This window comes from Cucurbita pepo, chromosome 2 (genome assembly GCF_057944985.1).
Source record: "Cucurbita pepo subsp. pepo isolate OVF chromosome 2, ASM5794498v1, whole genome shotgun sequence".
Classification (NCBI taxonomy): Eukaryota; Viridiplantae; Streptophyta; class Magnoliopsida; order Cucurbitales; family Cucurbitaceae; genus Cucurbita; species Cucurbita pepo.
Genome location: NC_141799.1, coordinates 14,213,162 through 14,231,031, shown reverse-complemented (window position 1 = coordinate 14,231,031; position 17,870 = coordinate 14,213,162). Strand labels below are relative to the sequence as shown.

The 17,870-nt window shown below is 37.6% G+C and overlaps 3 protein-coding genes across 5 annotated transcripts; all 3 read right to left on the bottom strand.

Moving 5' to 3' along the window:
- Nucleotides 1–21: 21 nt before the first annotated feature.
- LOC111788607 (uncharacterized) lies at nucleotides 22–4,056 on the bottom strand. The gene is made up of 5 exons (XM_023669002.2): nucleotides 3,056–4,056; nucleotides 2,889–2,956; nucleotides 1,109–2,776; nucleotides 909–1,020; nucleotides 22–770 (listed from the first exon to the last, which is right to left on the bottom strand). Exons 1-5 carry the CDS (start codon nucleotides 3,207–3,209, stop codon nucleotides 148–150), a joined length of 2,625 nt encoding a protein of 874 aa, XP_023524770.2. The 5' UTR covers nucleotides 3,210–4,056; the 3' UTR covers nucleotides 22–147.
- Nucleotides 4,057–5,094: 1,038 nt separating this feature from the next.
- Nucleotides 5,095–9,556, bottom strand: LOC111785560 (elongator complex protein). 2 transcript variants are annotated; one of them, XM_023665963.2, is made up of 9 exons: nucleotides 9,164–9,556; nucleotides 8,969–9,061; nucleotides 8,460–8,626; nucleotides 8,317–8,366; nucleotides 7,231–7,300; nucleotides 6,844–7,067; nucleotides 6,668–6,757; nucleotides 5,612–5,687; nucleotides 5,095–5,485 (listed from the first exon to the last, which is right to left on the bottom strand). In XM_023665963.2, the coding sequence occupies exons 1-9, from the start codon at nucleotides 9,328–9,330 to the stop codon at nucleotides 5,292–5,294; spliced, it is 1,131 nt and encodes a 376-aa protein (XP_023521731.2). In that variant the 5' UTR covers nucleotides 9,331–9,556; the 3' UTR covers nucleotides 5,095–5,291. The 2 variants fall into 2 exon arrangements, with proteins under 2 accessions (XP_023521731.2, XP_023521734.2); XM_023665966.2 differs by having other exon boundaries at nucleotides 8,317–8,363; nucleotides 9,164–9,554.
- A 703-nt stretch (nucleotides 9,557–10,259) lies between these two features.
- On the bottom strand, nucleotides 10,260–13,145 carry LOC111787495 (transcription elongation factor SPT4 homolog 2). Of its 2 annotated transcripts, none has more exons than XM_023667471.2 (6): nucleotides 12,980–13,145; nucleotides 12,744–12,892; nucleotides 12,525–12,616; nucleotides 12,172–12,227; nucleotides 11,848–11,909; nucleotides 10,260–10,700 (listed from the first exon to the last, which is right to left on the bottom strand). In XM_023667471.2, the coding sequence occupies exons 2-6, from the start codon at nucleotides 12,831–12,833 to the stop codon at nucleotides 10,650–10,652; spliced, it is 351 nt and encodes a 116-aa protein (XP_023523239.1). In that variant the 5' UTR covers nucleotides 12,834–12,892; nucleotides 12,980–13,145; the 3' UTR covers nucleotides 10,260–10,649. The 2 variants fall into 2 exon arrangements, with proteins under 2 accessions (XP_023523239.1, XP_023523240.1); XM_023667472.2 differs by having other exon boundaries at nucleotides 12,744–12,880.
- Nucleotides 13,146–17,870: the final 4,725 nt, after the last annotated feature.

Genomic DNA, 17,870 nt, shown 5'->3' with positions numbered 1-17,870 from the left:
CAAAACAAATATCAACAACAATTGCTGCAAAGATTAGGGAGTTTTGTGCAATTAGCAAAGCCTGTTTACAAGGTTAGTCAAGAACAATGAACACTTTTAACCTTAATCCATTTTGTACACAAAAAATTAAAACCAAGACAATCAAAATCACCCATTTCTGCACTCCCAAAGCTCTGTTACAGTGTCCTCAACCAATATTTTAAGTATGTCCCCAGCAATGTCAGCGCCACTCTCCAGTTCTTCAATGCTAAAATCACTCCATTTCCCCAAGGAATTACTCATTTCCCATTCTACTATCTCATCGGTCATCATCCCAACAAAATCTCCCCATTTTTTGATCTCCTTCTTGATGTCCTGGATTAATGTTCTTGCGTTTGGAGCTGCTGGGGATGTTCTTATCCAAGTGTTGGGTCTGCAGTAGTAGAGCTGGCTATGTTTCGAGTCGAAGTATTCTATCACGCAGTCGAAAAGAAACCCTCTTTGATGGTTTACCTCCTTGTTGACATCACTGAAGTTCGTCCACGTTTCGCACATGAATGTTTCCAGTTCGTCGATGAAAAGGTTGTCTTCTTCCTTGCCAAATAAAATTTTGGCGTTCAGCATAACGTCGTTTGCATGAGCAAGCTTACTACCTGCGGTAAGGTTGTAGCTTTCGCTCCCAACATTCCCCTCGCTCGAAGAGTTTGCAGAATCGAAAAGATCGGTTTCGGGTTCAGACAGTTGCGACTGATCGATAGAACAATCAACGGACTCGGCTGGCAGTCTACATCCTGTGATGAAAAGGAATGGCATAACTAATTATTCTCAGTCACATGGAGGCAACAAAGAGCAGAGGAGATTTAGCATTTTGGATAAACATAATTTCACTCTTGTGAGTTTTGTATTATCAGATATACCAAACTTCTAACCTGAGCTCTCATCCATGCTACTGGACGAGAATGAAGCTTCGAGAATGGAACCAGGGCTAAGACGATCTCGCCCATCGGATGTTTTTGTGAGCCTTTCTTCATTCGAATCATCCTGGAAAGGCAGAAATAGATGAAAACATAGTAAGCAACATATAATATATAGAGGAAACAATCATAAGATAAATAGAAAGGACTCTTACACAAGATGTTACATCCATATTGACAGCAGAACCCTCCAAAGAAACTTTCCGAGCAGCTGCTACGGCAGCTATCAGTTCCTGAATGATTATAGAAGCGGGTTTCTTCAATACCGACTCGTCATCTCCTTGAGAAGTTAGTTCCTTTAGTTTTTGTTCCAGGATATCTAAGGCATCTCCTCCTAACAAGGATGGCTTTTGGGAATACATATTTCTCTCATTTCCCACACTCACATTCATCTCTGTTGAAACTGTAGTATTCGGCCCAACGGGCGAATTAATGATGAACGAAGCAATGTCGTTGTTCCTTTTGCAAACTCTATCAGCAGTGTCTCTACGACCTGATAATCTATTACTGGCACATGGCTGTTTTGTAGGGAGAGTTTTGCGTTCGAGCCTTGAACTTGTTCTAGACAATTGATCATACTGAAGGGATCGTTGTTTTGCAGCAGGTGAATCAACAGAAGCTTTGCTTTCGATTCGCCCACTTGAGTGTGTAGTCCTCCTTTTCCTTGGTGAGGTACCTGCCAGAGATGAGAAGTCTTCACCTCCATTAAAAGACCTCTTTTCTAGGCCAAACTTACAATTTTCCACCTTAGCAGGCAGCTTCCCTCTGTTGCAGCCATTAAGATTTCGATTTAACGAAACAAAATTTTTGGTCCCAGCAACAGCATTAGCAGGCGGTGTGGTTCTTCTGCTCTGTGGAATACTCGACTTCGACTTCGGTAACATCCTATCCCTGACCGACATCATATGATCTTCAGATCGATTGTGATGCTTGACAATAGATGATTCATTTTTCCCAAGCTTGAATTGTTGGCTGGACGGTCTGGACGATGAGAATGGCGATTCATTGTGCAGGGGCATTCTTTCTACAACAGAATCGACACGGGATATTATACAGCCCTCAGATTCATTATGTTTCATCAGAGGTGTTCTTTGTTGCTGGAGGGGTAATTCAAGGGTTATTGCTTTACTCCTTGATTCCTGCAAACAGGCATTACCATAAGTTGAACTGAGGGGTGGAGGTTTCAGCAATGTACAACAATTTTTACACGACGTATGTCCGATGAAGGTTTTCGACGAATCACAACCTTCCAATGACACAACTCCAACATCCCTCGATGTAACCTCATTAGGAGAACAATGCATAGACTTAGGAAGTGTGATAGCAGATTTTGCTCTGTTTGATGCCAGCAAGCCAGGCTCCAATATTTTACTAGCAACGTCAATTAACCGGGATGCTTTCGAGGCATTCCTCCCCGAGGGAAGCCTTGGACTTTTGGCTGATGAAAGAAACTTTGGAGGAGGAAGACGCTTCCTCGATCGTGACATAACACTCTTATACTGCATTACCTCAGCGCCTATCCGTCTCATCATCTTACCCTCCTCCAGCCCAGTTTTTCGAAGCTTTAGAGGCCTTGCTTCAATTTTGGCACTTGGGGGGTTTCCCAAATTCAAATCCTGAACTATTTTCTTTTCCAAATTATCACAAGGATTAGAAGAATCAGTTTTCTTTGGCCTATCTCGATTCATAACAGGCATGGATTCAAGCCCCATGAGTCTTGCAACCAGACCAGGTGTTCTCATTTCATTCTTGTGCTCTCTATCAGTACAGTGGTTTCCATTCTTCATGACATTTGGGAAACCGCCTCTATTTTCATCGGCGATCTATTTCTCGACGACAGCACGATATCCGGGGAAAAGAGCAAACAAATAAGCTAAAGAACACAACAAATTCACTAAGTATCAAAAAGGAAGGGCTGAGAATACAAGTAAATACCAAATGATTCTTGGAAGCCAGCATCTTATCACCTCCTTTGAATTTATTGGTTGCTTGTTTTGAACGAGCTAGTGAAACATAATAGAATCAAGTTCAAACTTCAAGCTAGAAAGCAAAATGGGAAAATTTAAGCTAAGTATCTGCTAGACAGAGAAAAGAAAGATAACCTGGAGGAAGCAATTTCATGGAGAAGAACTTTTTCTTAGCCAATCTCCTGTTCCAATCAAGGAGCTGGGAGAAAATGCCAATACACCCACCAGGCTTCTGTGTCTTCTTCTCTGAAATAGCTAAACAAGACGATGTTCTTCCTGTATTTTCCATTAATCTCTAACAGAGTCAGAACCCCCAGCTCTTGACTTGACTTGTTCTTCAGTCTACCAAGAAAATCCCTCCTCAATCTCACAACCCACCTGGCCTAGTTCATCCAAGAAGTTCTTCATTCTTCAAACAATCCCAAAAACTCACTCTAACCCTTCAAACAGGAAGGGCGTACAAAAATGGGTATGTAGCTCAATAAAACAGGTTCACAGAAACAATACAAAACAAGCAGCAAATGGAAGATTATGAGGAAAGCAAAAGAAACAAGGTAGAGAAAAAATGGAAAGGCGTACAATAATTGAGAAATGGGACCTGCAGACAAGAAAACAAAGAATCGCAGGAGGGAGTTTCAGAGAAATCAAAAAGTGGACTGAGAATTGAAAGTTAAAGTGGAAGAGGCAGATAGCAGAGGACGAGGAAGTGACAAAGCCAAAACCACAAAAAACAGCCCCCAATCGGTAATTCCCCTGAGTCGTTCTGACCCAGTTTCTGAGTCAGGGAGGCACATCATCTTCGACACGCAAAGAGGCCAGGAAGAAACACGAATTCAGAATCAGCCAACACGGTTCACAATGTTAACAGAGCCAAAGAAACGAGCACAAAGAGAATCAAAGAAGAAAAATGGAAACAGAACAGGAAGAAGCACAAAAACCGCGAAACGGAAACGGAAAAAAGGGATAGAACCGGCCAGAACGACGTCGTGTAACCACGATAACCAAGAAAATGAAGCTGCTCGAGGCGATGCCACTGATCTTCTCTCTCTCAGCTCTTCTGTAAAACCCGACTGATAGAGAGAGAGAGAGAGGGATTTGCAGAGGCTGCAGGACGTTTGTAAAGGCCACGCGCGGGGAAGTGGAACTACAGAGACGACACGTCGGATAATATTAAAAAGATTAAAAATATACTTTTCAGCTTATTTTATTTTAGTATTTATATTTTTTAATTTTCAATTTCATTCATAAATAATAATAATAATAAATAAGAAAAAGGTTATTTTATCCAAAAGTAAAAAAAATAAAAAATAAAAAAAAAAGGATAATAAAAATATTTAGTTGAATTATGTGATGCGAACACCGTTGAGTCTACGTCGCCAGCCCTGGCACATTGGGAACCCCATTTTCAAACCTTTTTCCAAAAGCACTACGCGCTGCGAGTATCTATATCTTTGGAAACTCGCCCTTCCATTGGTTTTTTTTTTTTGTTAATTCCTTTCTTTATTTTAATTTCTAACATTTTCCCATCATATAATGGGACTATTGTCGGTGCCGCCAAGCAAGCAATCGTTTGGATCAAATAAATAAATAAATAAATAAATAAATAAATAAATAAATAACGATAAAATCAAATTATTTATAATCATTAAAAAGAAAAAACTATCAAATACTAACACTTGAACCTCTTTACTTCAATAATTATCAAAGATCTGCTAAGAGTTTCGGATGGAATCGAGGCGGTTGGCTACCGAGCTTGATGCAAGCCTTCTAGCATTGATAACACTATTACTGTCAAGAACTAAGCCAGCAGCAAGTTGGCGTTCTAACGAGACTTTTAGTCAAGCATAAACATGATAGACAAAAAGTGAATATTCTCTCTAATCGAATAGTCCAAGCATTTGAATGACAAAGAAGAAAAAAATGGTCCAATTGACAGTGGAATTTTGTATCATTCACAAATATATACAATAAATGTATAGCAAAAATGAGCCCAACAGTTGCTTTCCAAGCAGAATATTAACATAAAAAGCAAAAGAAAAGAAAGATAATATGGTCCAAATAGATTGGTTCTCCTTTTTAGTTTTTATTATCTCTTTTTTTTCTTTTTAAATATTTTTTACTCACACCCTTTGCAGCCTTTCAAAAAGGAAATATGGAACTGTAAGAGGTTCATGGGAAACAATTAACAAACTATGTAGAATAATTCAGTCCTAAAATCATCCCGAAGAAGAAACAAACTTGTAATGTTCGTATTTTGTCGTCGCGTCTGGGTTGCTACTCCACACATTGTTCAACATAAAACTGAGAGCAACAATTTGAAGTGATATTGAAAAAGATAGATATGATACAAATCTTATACCTTCATTCAAAATTATATGTCTAAATCATCATCAGGGTCCTCATCGGAATCTGGCATCTCGTCTTCTGAATCGCGAAAATATATGATCTCTCCCTTCCCTGCTCCTTCATCCTTGCTTTTCTCACTGGTCGAGAGAGGTTTGTCGTCATCTTTGCTTTCGGTAAGAGATCTTCGACCATCGTATATTTGTATCGGTTTACCATTTCCTATAAGAAAAGTTGACCTTGAACAGTTAGTCAAGACTCAGGATAACCTTACTGCCTGGATAATAGGGTCAAATCAGGTTAGAATTATTTTGCAATATGCAATGATAGGGCATTGACAATCCGAACCTTGATGCTCGAAAGGAAGAACAACTCTAGCCCTGTCAATTTGCTCTTTCTCAGACAACTGAAGATTGAACTGCACCTGAGAGAAGAAATGTAGTCCATTCATCAGTTTTTCATTCATGAAAATTTATGAGAAAAAAGTTCAAATGACTAATGATTTATGGCAACAGCCAAGGGAGATTCAATTCGAGGGCTCCCCTAACTCCAAGAACACCCGAACTACGAGTCCTAAAACAAAATACCAAAAGCATACATTCACCTTCCCTCTGGAATGCCCTTAAAAGACTATCCTTATACAACAAAACAATCAGCAACATACTAACAGGAGCACATGGGCATATAAAATCACAGCAACACACGCCCAAAAGATTACAACACGCCCATGCTGACTTCTCACATACTCATTCGTCTCCCCTATTTTCTATTTCTTAATCCTACGTGTATTGACCGTAGTGACTCAGAGTCTATCACTGTACTAGTTGGGGAAAGATCAGGCATATCAAGAGTAGATCCTCATGCTTGTGCATTTAAACTTGGATGCAAAGTACATTTGGAATAACTTTGGAAAAAAATAGATCCTTTTTTAACAAAACCAATTTCTCTATGAGCATCTTTGCAAAAACTACTAACTTAGTATGATTAGTGTAAAATGATTTTAGAGGATCAAAAGTATTTTTTAGAATTTTTTTAGTAAATAAGAAGCATTTAAGAAATTAGATTAATTAAAAATCTATTTTGAAGAAACATTTAAACATAGATTATCCAAAAATGATTTTTAAGTGATTAACCGAAAATCTTCAAAATACCCTAAGGAAAAGAAATATATATATATATTTTCATGAAGAAAAAAAAATATTAGTAATTTAAAGCATTTTTAAAAAATGTAAGATATAAAAATATTTTTTTAAAAAATGCTTAAACTAGAAGGTATTCCAAACAAACCCTAAACCTAAGAAGAAAATGATTCCTTGTACCATAAAATTCAATTTTGGTAAATCCAAATCTTTAAGAATCCAATATTGGGAAACAATGAAAGAGGCCAAAATCAAGATAGCTAACCTTCGGTACAAGCCCTTGATTGACGACTGCATCTTCAGATGAAATGGACGTAAATGTGATGCCTGACTGCTCAACTTTAAAATTTTCACACTAAAAATTGAACACCAAGAATCTATGGTTATAACCGTGAATTTCAAAAGTAAATACCAAAAGTTTTGCAAAATAAGAGATTTTACAATGACTCGCACGCGTCCATTTCTGCGTTTAATCCGCACATGAAACCTCCCCTTAGTAGAGCTGTGTTCAAGATAGGGAGTGTTCAGATTGCTTTCGCGCACATATGGGGATGGAGTTAATGGCTCAACTGTGGCCACCATTGAAGACATATATTCAAGAGCAGCTATGACCTTTTCCTCGTGAAGGTCTTCATGTACCAACCAAAATGTACTTGAAACCTTATCTAAAATCACAGGTAAACAGTTCAAACAGGATTAATATATCATAACATATCCATACCATTAAATAAGAGCTATCAAGTGAAAAACTATTAACCATAACTCATGAGATTTGATTTATGTAAACAGCGAAAATTTCAGAGGTAATATATCATATCATATCCATACCATTGCTCCGAAGGTTGCTTAAAAGACCTGCAACTGCTGATGTAGAAGAATGCCTTAACATATCGGATACCTGGTAAAATTCAGAAGATTAAATAAAAATGAGAAAATAAAAGCAACGACTTTCAAATTAGTAGTGAATGGAAATAAAGAAAAGAGCAAAACTCAACAGAGAAATATGTGAGATCCCGCGTCGGTTGGGGAGGAGAATAAAACATTTTTTATAAGGGTGTGGAAACCTCTCCCTAGCATCCGCGTTTTAAAAAAACCTTGAAGGAAGCTCGAAAGGGAAAGCCCAAAGAGGACAATATCTGTTAGCGGTGAGCTTGGGCCATTACAAGTGGTATCAGAGCCAGATACCAAGCGATGTGCCAGCTAGGAGGCTGAGCTCTGAAGGGGGTTTACACGAGGTGGTGTGCCAGTAAGGACGCTGGGCCTCGAAGGGGAGTGGATTGGAGGGGTCCCATATCGATGGGAGAAAGGAACGAGTGCTAGCGAGGACACTGGGCCCCGAAGGGTTGGAATTGTGAGATCCTACATCGGTTGGGAAGGAAAACGAAGCATCTATAAGGGTGTAAAAACCTCTTCCTAGCAGATGCGTTTTAAAAAACCTTGAGGGGAAGCTCGAAACAAAGAGAACAATATCTCCTAGCGGTGGGCTTGGGCCGTTACAGAACAACTATAAACAAGAGTGGAGCTTATCCCTGTGGAATCTGACCAGCACCAAACTAAAAACAAAAAGATGCAACTGATGATTCACATTGTTTATACGCATTTCTTGCTGCCACACCTCAACAAAGAAAGGAAGTATCACCATTCAACACAGAACCCAGAAAGGATAATACTCTTTGACAATTTGATAGTCTTAAGATCTTAATTATATTTAATGAGTAATATGCAGGACAAAATAAATTATCTGGATGGTTTTATAAAGGAGAATACTCCTGGACAGTTTGATATTCTTAGTAATATTCAATAGATACTATGCACAAGAAAAGAATATATGAGACCGTGGGTCTCAAGTCTGCTCATAGTTAATACTAACAATAAGTGGTTCCTTGAATGGTACCAGAGAGGGAGAGAACGTACCGAGTCTATGGCAACACAAAAGCGTACATTTCCATCTCCAACAAATCCTGCTAGAACATTAAAATTTAACTTGTGACCTTTTTCTTGCAAAATAAGCCCAGAAAATCACTACGCTATATTCTCAATCAAGATTATAGCCATACCTTTTCCAAGCGTAATAATTGAAGAGAATAGATTATCCAAATCCCTCACATTTGTACAAAGATGAGATAAATTTGAAACTTCTTGGTGAACATTTGAAAATCTTTCCCCCCCTGTAAACCGTTCCTTCCAACCAAGAGGATCTGTATAACAGTCCAAAATTTGAATCCTATAACACAAAAATAGTCAATTGAACTTGCACATAAAAAATAACAGTAAAGGAAAAAAGAAATCATTGATACGAAATATGAAAGAGTATGCCTCTTATCTAATGATAAATTCAAGTCAATCTGAAGGATACCAAGACTCATTACATCCCTCATGGTGAGAAATATGCTAGCTACTTCGTAGTGTCATTTTCACCAAAATTAATATTAATATCGATAATCTACTAGCTGAGTATCGCCTAATGCTATTAACAAGCGTTTCTTCCCTAGTAATCCCGGCGTTCTCACAGAAACTGAACTATTAAAAAAGGCACAGATGCAAGAATTTGCAAAGAGTACTTCACCATTTTTCAGACGATCCCACGTTCACCCCACTCTTCTTCAACAGCTCGAGGTAATACGCCGGACTTCGAGAGAACGCAAGCAAAACGAGACCTCTGAGATCAAAATTACACCACCAAAGAAAGAGTCAAAACGACCGCCAAAGCGAAACAATTTCAATCTCCTAAATGACATCTCTAAAAGGGAATTAAACTAACCGAGACTGCGATTTACCCGCCAAAATATTGCTCGAAAGCTGCATCAAAACGTGGGCAAATGCGTGAAAACCGAATGGCGAATTGATGGAGTCCTTAAAGGTGAGAGCAGGCGCGAGCTCCCCCTCTAACGCACCGTCTCTAAGTGCTCTGCAAATAGAATCCGCCATTATTGGCGAGGATATAGCAGCTTCAAGTCCTTAATTACGGAATAACTTCGACACTCAATTTGAAAACTGAGTAACCATAAGCTGAAAGTAGATTGTGGACAAACAACGAAGCAATTCAGAAGTGTACGAGATTATTGAAAGAAACTACGAAGAACTCAGGGGAAAGGGATACGAACTGAAAGTGAGAGACAGACAAAGGCGCGTTAGGTTTAGAGTTTAGGAGATTCGGAAGCGGCGCTTGTTAAAAAATCACTTTTCTGCCAATGTATTTTCTTCAAATTTGGTCACAAAATCTTTTTTTTTTTTAATCCTAAAGTTAATTGCTGAGATTAAATCTTCACGTTCGATGCATTTTATAAAAAAAAAATTATAAAACCGTAAAGAACGGTGAACTTGAACATCCAAAGAGACAATATTTGCTAGTGATAGACTTAGATTATTACAATTATATTAAACCGTAACCCAAAGAGACAATATTTGCTAGTAATAGACTTAGATTATTACAATTATATTAAACCGTAAAGAACGGTGAACTTGAACCCCCAAAGAGACAATATTGAGATTTAGATTATTACAATTATATTAAACAAAATTTCGAGGTTAACACATAAACTAATTAAAAATTAAGACTAATAAATTGAGAAAAAGTGTTTTATAATCTCAATTTTTTTTTTAATGTTCAATTGACATGGGGTATAACAATGTTTAATTTCATTAAATTAACTAACTAATTTAAATAAAAAGCATATATTGAAGAGAAAAAATGGATATTTTTCCTTTATTTTTCAGGTTCAACAAATGTTTGTAGTTCTTAAGAACTCTATTTTCATCGCTATTTTTTTTATTAAATTTTTTTATTTTTATCATCAAGCCTTTTCATCAGCCTAACATCCGCTTGAAGAAGCATTGCATAGTATATGTAATAGGGGTACTAAAAAGTGAGCATATGTATTCCATCACTTTATCGTCCATCCCGATTGGAAACCATAAAAGTGATTTTCAAAATCATCCCATCGGGGCATGTGAACTCGAGGTGGGGGCTAAAATGTTTTCTCCTTCAACAACCAACAGCAATAACCTAGCAGTGTTTGGCTAAACCGGTATTGTTCTAGGCAACTCAAATTCAACTTCTTCCACACGTGAGTAATAGGCAATAAGGAAGCACAAGGGGAAGCAGATTAAGATATACAACGCAAGGTGTTAGTAGCTCTACTTCTGTTCATTTCGACCAAAAGACAGCGAATGCTAAATGCTAGTTCAACTTAAAATACTACTGCACGAACGAGGTGGAACTCGGATAAGCAAGAGATACCATAGGGTCAAACACGTTTTGGTGGTGCATATTGCACGCGCTCCTCTTCACATATATTCTGCAGAAAACAATAGTGTGAAGAACATATAAGAAGAAGAGCCTTGGAAAGTTATATTCACCAATTGAGACAACCAGAGTAAAATGAAACGTTTCAATTACGGGACTAAAACAGTTCATGTTTTGCATTTTGACGTACTAAATATCACACCAAAAAGTCTATGTTCATGCCATTTATTAGCTAGCTCGATTGTGAATATAATGGATGGGGGCTTCAAAAAAGTTCCTCCCACGCCCTCGGGGGTATAGGACTTGTCAAGCTACTACGCCTCCCACTTTGGTTGTAATACTCTCTTAAGAGGAATACTTGCTGCTACATTATCAATAATTTTGGATACAACAAAGCCCATGCAATCCAAAAAGGAGAGACTGCAGAGAAGGGGATGGAAGTGGAGTCGCAAGCTTTCTTTTTTTTTCTTTTGCTTCCTACTTGGCGAGAAATCCCTAAAAGAGGGATGAATGGACGCCTTAGAGTGAAATTTCAAGGCAGACAAATGGTAAAAACAAGGAAACAAAGAGCAGAGGGGTGTATCCCCCAACAGCTTTATCTTCCCAAAAATAGGCATCCACCCTATCGCCCACTATACAATGAACAAACTGAGAGAAGAAATGGGGCTCATTAGAAATAGCTTTCCAAAGACTCCTAGCCATGTCTCTCAAGACCCCTTTGATAGCCATTCGAAGGGTTGGCATAAAGTATTTACTCACAATAACCTTATGCCATAAGTATCCCGCTCCAAGGAAAATGCCACAAGCAGTTAGCAAGCAAGGCCTTGTTATGTGCCTTTAAATTCCATATACCTAGCCCCTGAACTCCACTAGTCTAGCCACCACCTCCCCAATTCACTAAATACTACATCTTTCCTTTCCTCCACCCCTTTCCATAAAAAAAACCTGCAAAAGCCTCTCCAGGGATTTGCTAACCTTCACTAAATATGCCAATCATGATTTTTAATTTTTGAAGTTACGGGCAAAAGAATCAAAGAAAAGGACACAGAGAGAGAGTGAAATAAAGGATTCAAGATCAAATGAAAAGTCCTTGACTAAAACAACCAACCAATGGGCATGGATTTCCTGATGGCTCTGGTAGATGATAAACACAGAAGAACAGAACACGTAAACAAATATGCTACTTAATGATTGCAAACCTGCAAATCCTCAGGGAGGGCCTCTGAGACTGCTAGAGTATAACAACCAGGGGCAAATCTTCCTGCAATATCAGGAAATATAAGTTCCAATCAAATAAAGAAATTTCCGTGGTAATATTTTTTCCATTTTTTCTCTTTCTAAAAGAGCAATTTGGTTCTTTGAAAATAATACACAAAGGATTCCAATTAATATCGATGTTCACGTGTCGTAGTTTCTTGTCTTCAAGGTAAATATATAGCAAGTATTTATTCTTTAGTTACAAAACATTAAAGGGATGGGGTAAGGAATAAGAAAGAGCCTCATATCGTAATAGTTAGCTTTACCAATTCGCAGCCATCTAGCAGCCCAACTTCTGGCAGGATCCATGACAGAAATTATCCTGCAATAGATTCAAAAGGGTACAAGAAGTGGAAGTGAAATAAAGAACAGTGAATTTAAAAGTAAAATGGAATCATGATCATAAGCTGAATATAAGTTCTTTCAATATCGATTGAATCTATAAAAATTCCATGTAAAAGATTTCAATATGTCCATTGAAATAAATGAAATTATATATCATGTCCAAACTTCAATCAAAGGCATGATGGAAGCAAACTAGTTACCAAAAATAAAAAATAAAAAAAGACAAACACCAACACAAACAAAAAAGACTACAGGCGAAGAAAATTATACATACCCATTAAAATTAGGAGTAGTGCACTCTACAACACGCTCGTGGTCTTCGTCCATCTTGAAGAAGGGACAATTCTCACAGCCCGATTCACGAAACTGTAGGCATGATCAATACTCAATACAACAAAAAGTTCGAAAATTTCAAAGATCATGAACAACAAAAGATTCAATTCAAGCACTCATAATGACATCACAAGCTCGAAAATAGGAGACTGCAGCTCACCTGATCGTAAGTTTTGACGAGACGACAACGAAGACAAGCTCTGAGCTCGTGCCCGAAACTGGTAGGAATTTGAGCAGGAGCGCTTGCCATTACTTCCGATCCCTCGCGTCTAGTTTTCTAAGGTTTACTAGATCCTTCTGCCGATTACTCTAAAAACATTAGTAATTTAACGTATTGTCCGCGAAAATCCCCCATTTAGGGGAAGAGAGAAGACATTTGGAAAATGAAGAACTTACAAAGATATATGGTCGGGGGAGACTGTACCGCCGGTGGCCGGCGTCAATGAGATTTGGTGCAAAAACTAGGCAGCAAAATAAATTTTGGGAAGAAAGAGTACCGATTGAGGAGGAAGAAGAAGAAATAGAAATTCCGGGTTCAAAATAAAATTGGGGAACAGTTGAATTGAGACGATTTAAACCCTAGTAATTGAATCTGAAATTAAAACTTTAAAATATTTATTAAATATAAATTTTATATTTATATTTAATAATAAATCAAGTTTTAAAATAAAAAACATTATTTCATAATAAATATCAAAACACAAATACAAATAAAACAAAAAAAGAAAATGATGTAGTTTTAGAGTTTGATAAATAAAATAAGAGAAATAAAAAATTATTCCCGAGTTAAAAAATATAAATGTATTAATAAAATTTATTAACACTATTTCTAGCCCAAAATTTTGAAATTTAAATTAAGAATTTTCTTAATTTAATCTCAATATAGGTCGATAAATTATATAAAGTTAAGGCATTTTATTATTTTTTTATGCGAAATAAATGGTGCACAAATTATTACTAAAATCAATGATATAAATTTGTACCTAAATTATTACGAAAATGATTTATTTCGGAATTAATTTTATCAAAATTATTAGGATTTGTTGAACTGGGAAATACTCATACTATTTATTAAATAACCCCAATCGAAGAAGAGATTACAAGATATTTGGTAGAAACTGCACTCTATGCTTAGTATTTCTTAGATAAAAATATTGATATTTGGAGGAGTATTTATAAGAGAAGCGGGACAATTTATTGTTATAATAACTAAATCATTTTCTTAAAATACATAGACATTACGCTTATACAATTATTGGGCTTTAACGGGCTTATTTTAATATGTAATGGATGAGCTTGTTTGGAGGTTTATGGGCCGTAACAATAGGAACGGTACCTGGTGAAGTCGTCGGAGCTTCAGGGGCCGTAACAATAGGCATGGTACCCGGTGAATTTGTCGGAGTTGCAGGGACCGTAACATACGGAACAGTGCCTGGTGAAGTGATCGGAGTTCTTGGATAAACAGTGACCGGAGAAGCTGTGACTGGGGAATGGCGAGCTTCGGTATAGCAACACCAAGACGCGGCGACCCAAAAAAGAAGAACGCCATGTAGGCTGTCCGTCCGGTCTGGTTGAGGAAGAAGAAAATGGACCTAAATTAATTTATAAGCTTATTCATTTATATTAATTTATATATAAATTAATTTTCGTTTGTAGCATCTAATTAAATTAATAAAGTCATTTGAGTAAAGATTATATTTATGTTTATAATTGTTTTCTTTTTTTCTCTTGGAATATGAAGCAATGTTACATAAATGTCCTCCAATTTCTGAAGAAAGAAGGGCCCAATAATATTAATAAGGGTAGAAAATTGAAATGAAATTTTGAATTAACCCCATCTAAATTTTAGTAAAGGTACGTTTAATGAATGAGGACAAAATTGTAATTTAACATGACTTGCCACATTTGCAACACGTCCGTCTCAGGGATTTATTTTTAAGGGTGTTCGTATAACTCGAGAACCTGACTAATCTAGATTACCCAACTTAAACTATGAAAATTGGGTTGGTGTGATTTTTTTTTTTCAACTTCGGTTGGATTGAATTTTTTGAAAAATTGAGGTAAAACCAACCAACCCGAACATAATGTTACTACCTAACCCTATTCTACTCTACTTTTAAGATTATTATAAAAATTAAAGATATTACCAACAAATTTCTTGGGCAGATGTGAGATCTCACATCGATTGGAGAGGAGAACGAAACATTTTTTAGAGGTATGGAAGTAAAAAGCCCAGAGAGGACAATATCTACTAGTAGTGGGCTTGAGTTGTTACAAATGGTATCAGAATTAGACACTAGGTAATGTGCTAGCACGGAGGCAAAGCATCGAAGGGGAGTGGACACGAGGTGGTATGTCAGTAAAGACGTTGGGCCTCGAATGGGGGTGGATTGTGAAGGCTCTCACATCGTGTCAGTAAGAACCCTGGCTCCAAAGGAGGTGGATCGGGGGTCCCAGATAGAGTGGAGAAGGGAACGAGTGCCAGCAAGAATACTGGACCTCTAAAAATTCAAGTTGGTTCACTGGTTCACATTTTTTGGTCAGGTCAAACCAACTAACCCGAAAAATAATGTTACAACCTAACCTTACTGTACTCTACTTTTAAGATTATTATAAAAATTAAAGATATTTCCAACCAATTTCTTGGGCAGATGTGGGATCCCACGTCGATTGTGGAGGAGAACCAAACATTGTTTAGAGGCATGGGAGCAGAAAGCCCAAAGAGGACAATATCTGCTAGCAATGGGTTTGGGTCGTTACAAATGGTATCAGAGCTAAACACTGGGCAATGTGTCAGCGAGGAGGCAAAACCTCGAAGGGTGGTGTGTCAGCAAGGACGTTGGACCTTGAATGAGATGAATTGTGAAGGGTCACACATCGTGTCATCAAGAACCCTAGCTCCAAAAGAGGTGGATCGAGAGTTCCTAGATCGATAGAGAAGGGAACGAGTGCCAGCAAGAACACTGGGCCTCGAAGGGGTGTAGAAATTTCTCTCTCCTAGCGGTGGACTTGGGTCGTTACAAATATCTCTAATTACCGAAAAAAATTAAAAAAGTTTGAACGATAGAGACAAGTACGTAATAATCCCATTTTTATTTATAATTTGATTTGGTAATAGGGATTACATTCGCATATACCAACTTCCATTTGCATTATGGGGAGCATGGTTTCTAGCAGGTTGGGACAGCAACACGGCAGATGGACGCAACCACTCTGACGCGAGGAGATGTCACATAAGGTTTGAACTTTGGATCTTTTAGGTACCCACAATAGCATGACTGTTGTTCCTTCAACTTCGCGCAGCAAGTCGGTGTAGGCGCCTCCGACGACGTGATTGCAGCGACACATGAGCTCAGATCCATGGGGTTGCAAGTCACTGCTTCCCCGAGACGAGCTCCGGTGAGAACTGCCACCATCGCCACCGCCACCAGAACGCAAAGACCTGTTTTCTTCATTCTTTTGATTTTTTGTGTATTTGGAAGCAAAAGAAAGAAGAGTGTGTGTGTGCATTTTGCTAAAGGTTTGAGCCTCTATTTATAGCCTTGTGAAGTGGAATGCATGTACATAATTGACACTTGTAACCGCGCGGAATGCATGCACATAATTGACACTTGTAACAGCACGGAAATACATGCACATAATTGACACTCGTAACAGTCGGTAAGCGAAAGCCCAAAAACCTTGAAGAAAAGTCCGAAAGAGAAAGCGTAAAGATGACAATATCTAGATGATATAACTCTGAAAAAATGCGTTTTAAAATCGTGAGACTGACAGCGATACGTAACAGATCAAAGTAGACAATATCTACTAACGGTGGATTTATTAAATTTACGCTCCCTACTACCTACTACTTTGTTGATAGTGCAGCCAAGTTCATGACATCAAAGAATGGGATGGAATTGGCTGACTTTAAGGGTAGCCCTCCACATGTGGGCTTCAAAGTTGGAGCATAGAAGGTGTACTTAATTAGAGGGTATGCATGGCATGAACACATTGTTTTGGGAGAGAAGAAGGACATTTGTTGCACTTCTTGTGTCCAGATGTTGCCAATTCTAAACGAATTAATACTCATTAATGTACCTATTTGAACGTCATGAACGATTGTATTTAACCATCTTTAATGTCATCTTTCATGTGAGGTTGGGTTCTTTAAATTCCATTACATAATCTTCAACTGTTTTGAAATAAATAGATTGATCGTGTTTGAATTTGAAAATGGGTTTATAAGAAATATTAGGCTACGTGATTTTGAAAATAATTTTGAAATTTTGGTTATATAAATGAACGGAGACGACATCCGAGTCATAGCGATCTTAAAGATGTGATGACTAAGAAAGACTCAAAAGAAACGAAAGTTATTATCTATATCAATAAGGTTAAGGTACACCTTTTTTTTTTTTTTTCCGGTAGGTCAATCATAGGAACTTCTTCATGGTTAAGTGTGTTTAACTTTGAGCAATTTTATGTTGGATGACCTTTTAGATGTTTTCATGGGATGCATGTGAGTGAGGACAAAACATGCGGGAAGAATTCGTGTTGGTCTGTAAGGATATACTTCACTCTTAAGAAACGAGGAGTACGTAGGTAACGTGACCATGTCGTAAGGGATGTAGGAAAATGTCGCTGGTATATAGGGATAGTCTTCACTCTTAAGAATCGAGTAGGTAACATGACAATGTCGTAGGGAATGTAGGGAATGCCGGAGTCATCAAGAGTCAAATTTAGATTCTAAATCCTGGACATGGGTTGTTACACGTTTTCGTCCTGACTTCAGCCGATAGTATAGAATCAATGTGTTCAAACAAGTGACAGTCCAGCTGATAATATGGTGTTGGGTTAAAATATCATCATTGGCCAAATGGGGTTAGGCCCCTACCATTGTATGAGTGACTATATTTATGTTAAAAGAATGATCGAGGTATTTTAGGAATAAATTTAGAAAAATGATTTAGTTATTTTAGTAAAAAAGTTATAAATTTTAGGAATAGATCGACTACCCTCTAATATAAATACCCAACACCTACTTAGTTCATCATCTCACAAGCAATACAAAATAGTAGTTTCTACCGAGTATCTTGTAAATCTCTCCTCGATTGATCTTAATAAAATGTGCGAGTGTTTACCACAGAGAGTTGTGTTCAACAAATTATTGATTAGAACAATCATCTGGGTTCGTCCAAAATCCTCCTATATCTTTGTTACTCAATTAGGGTTTCATCATCCAATATTGATATACATGTGGATGAAATTTGTAGCTAGTTGATATGGAATCAACTCAAGGGAAAGT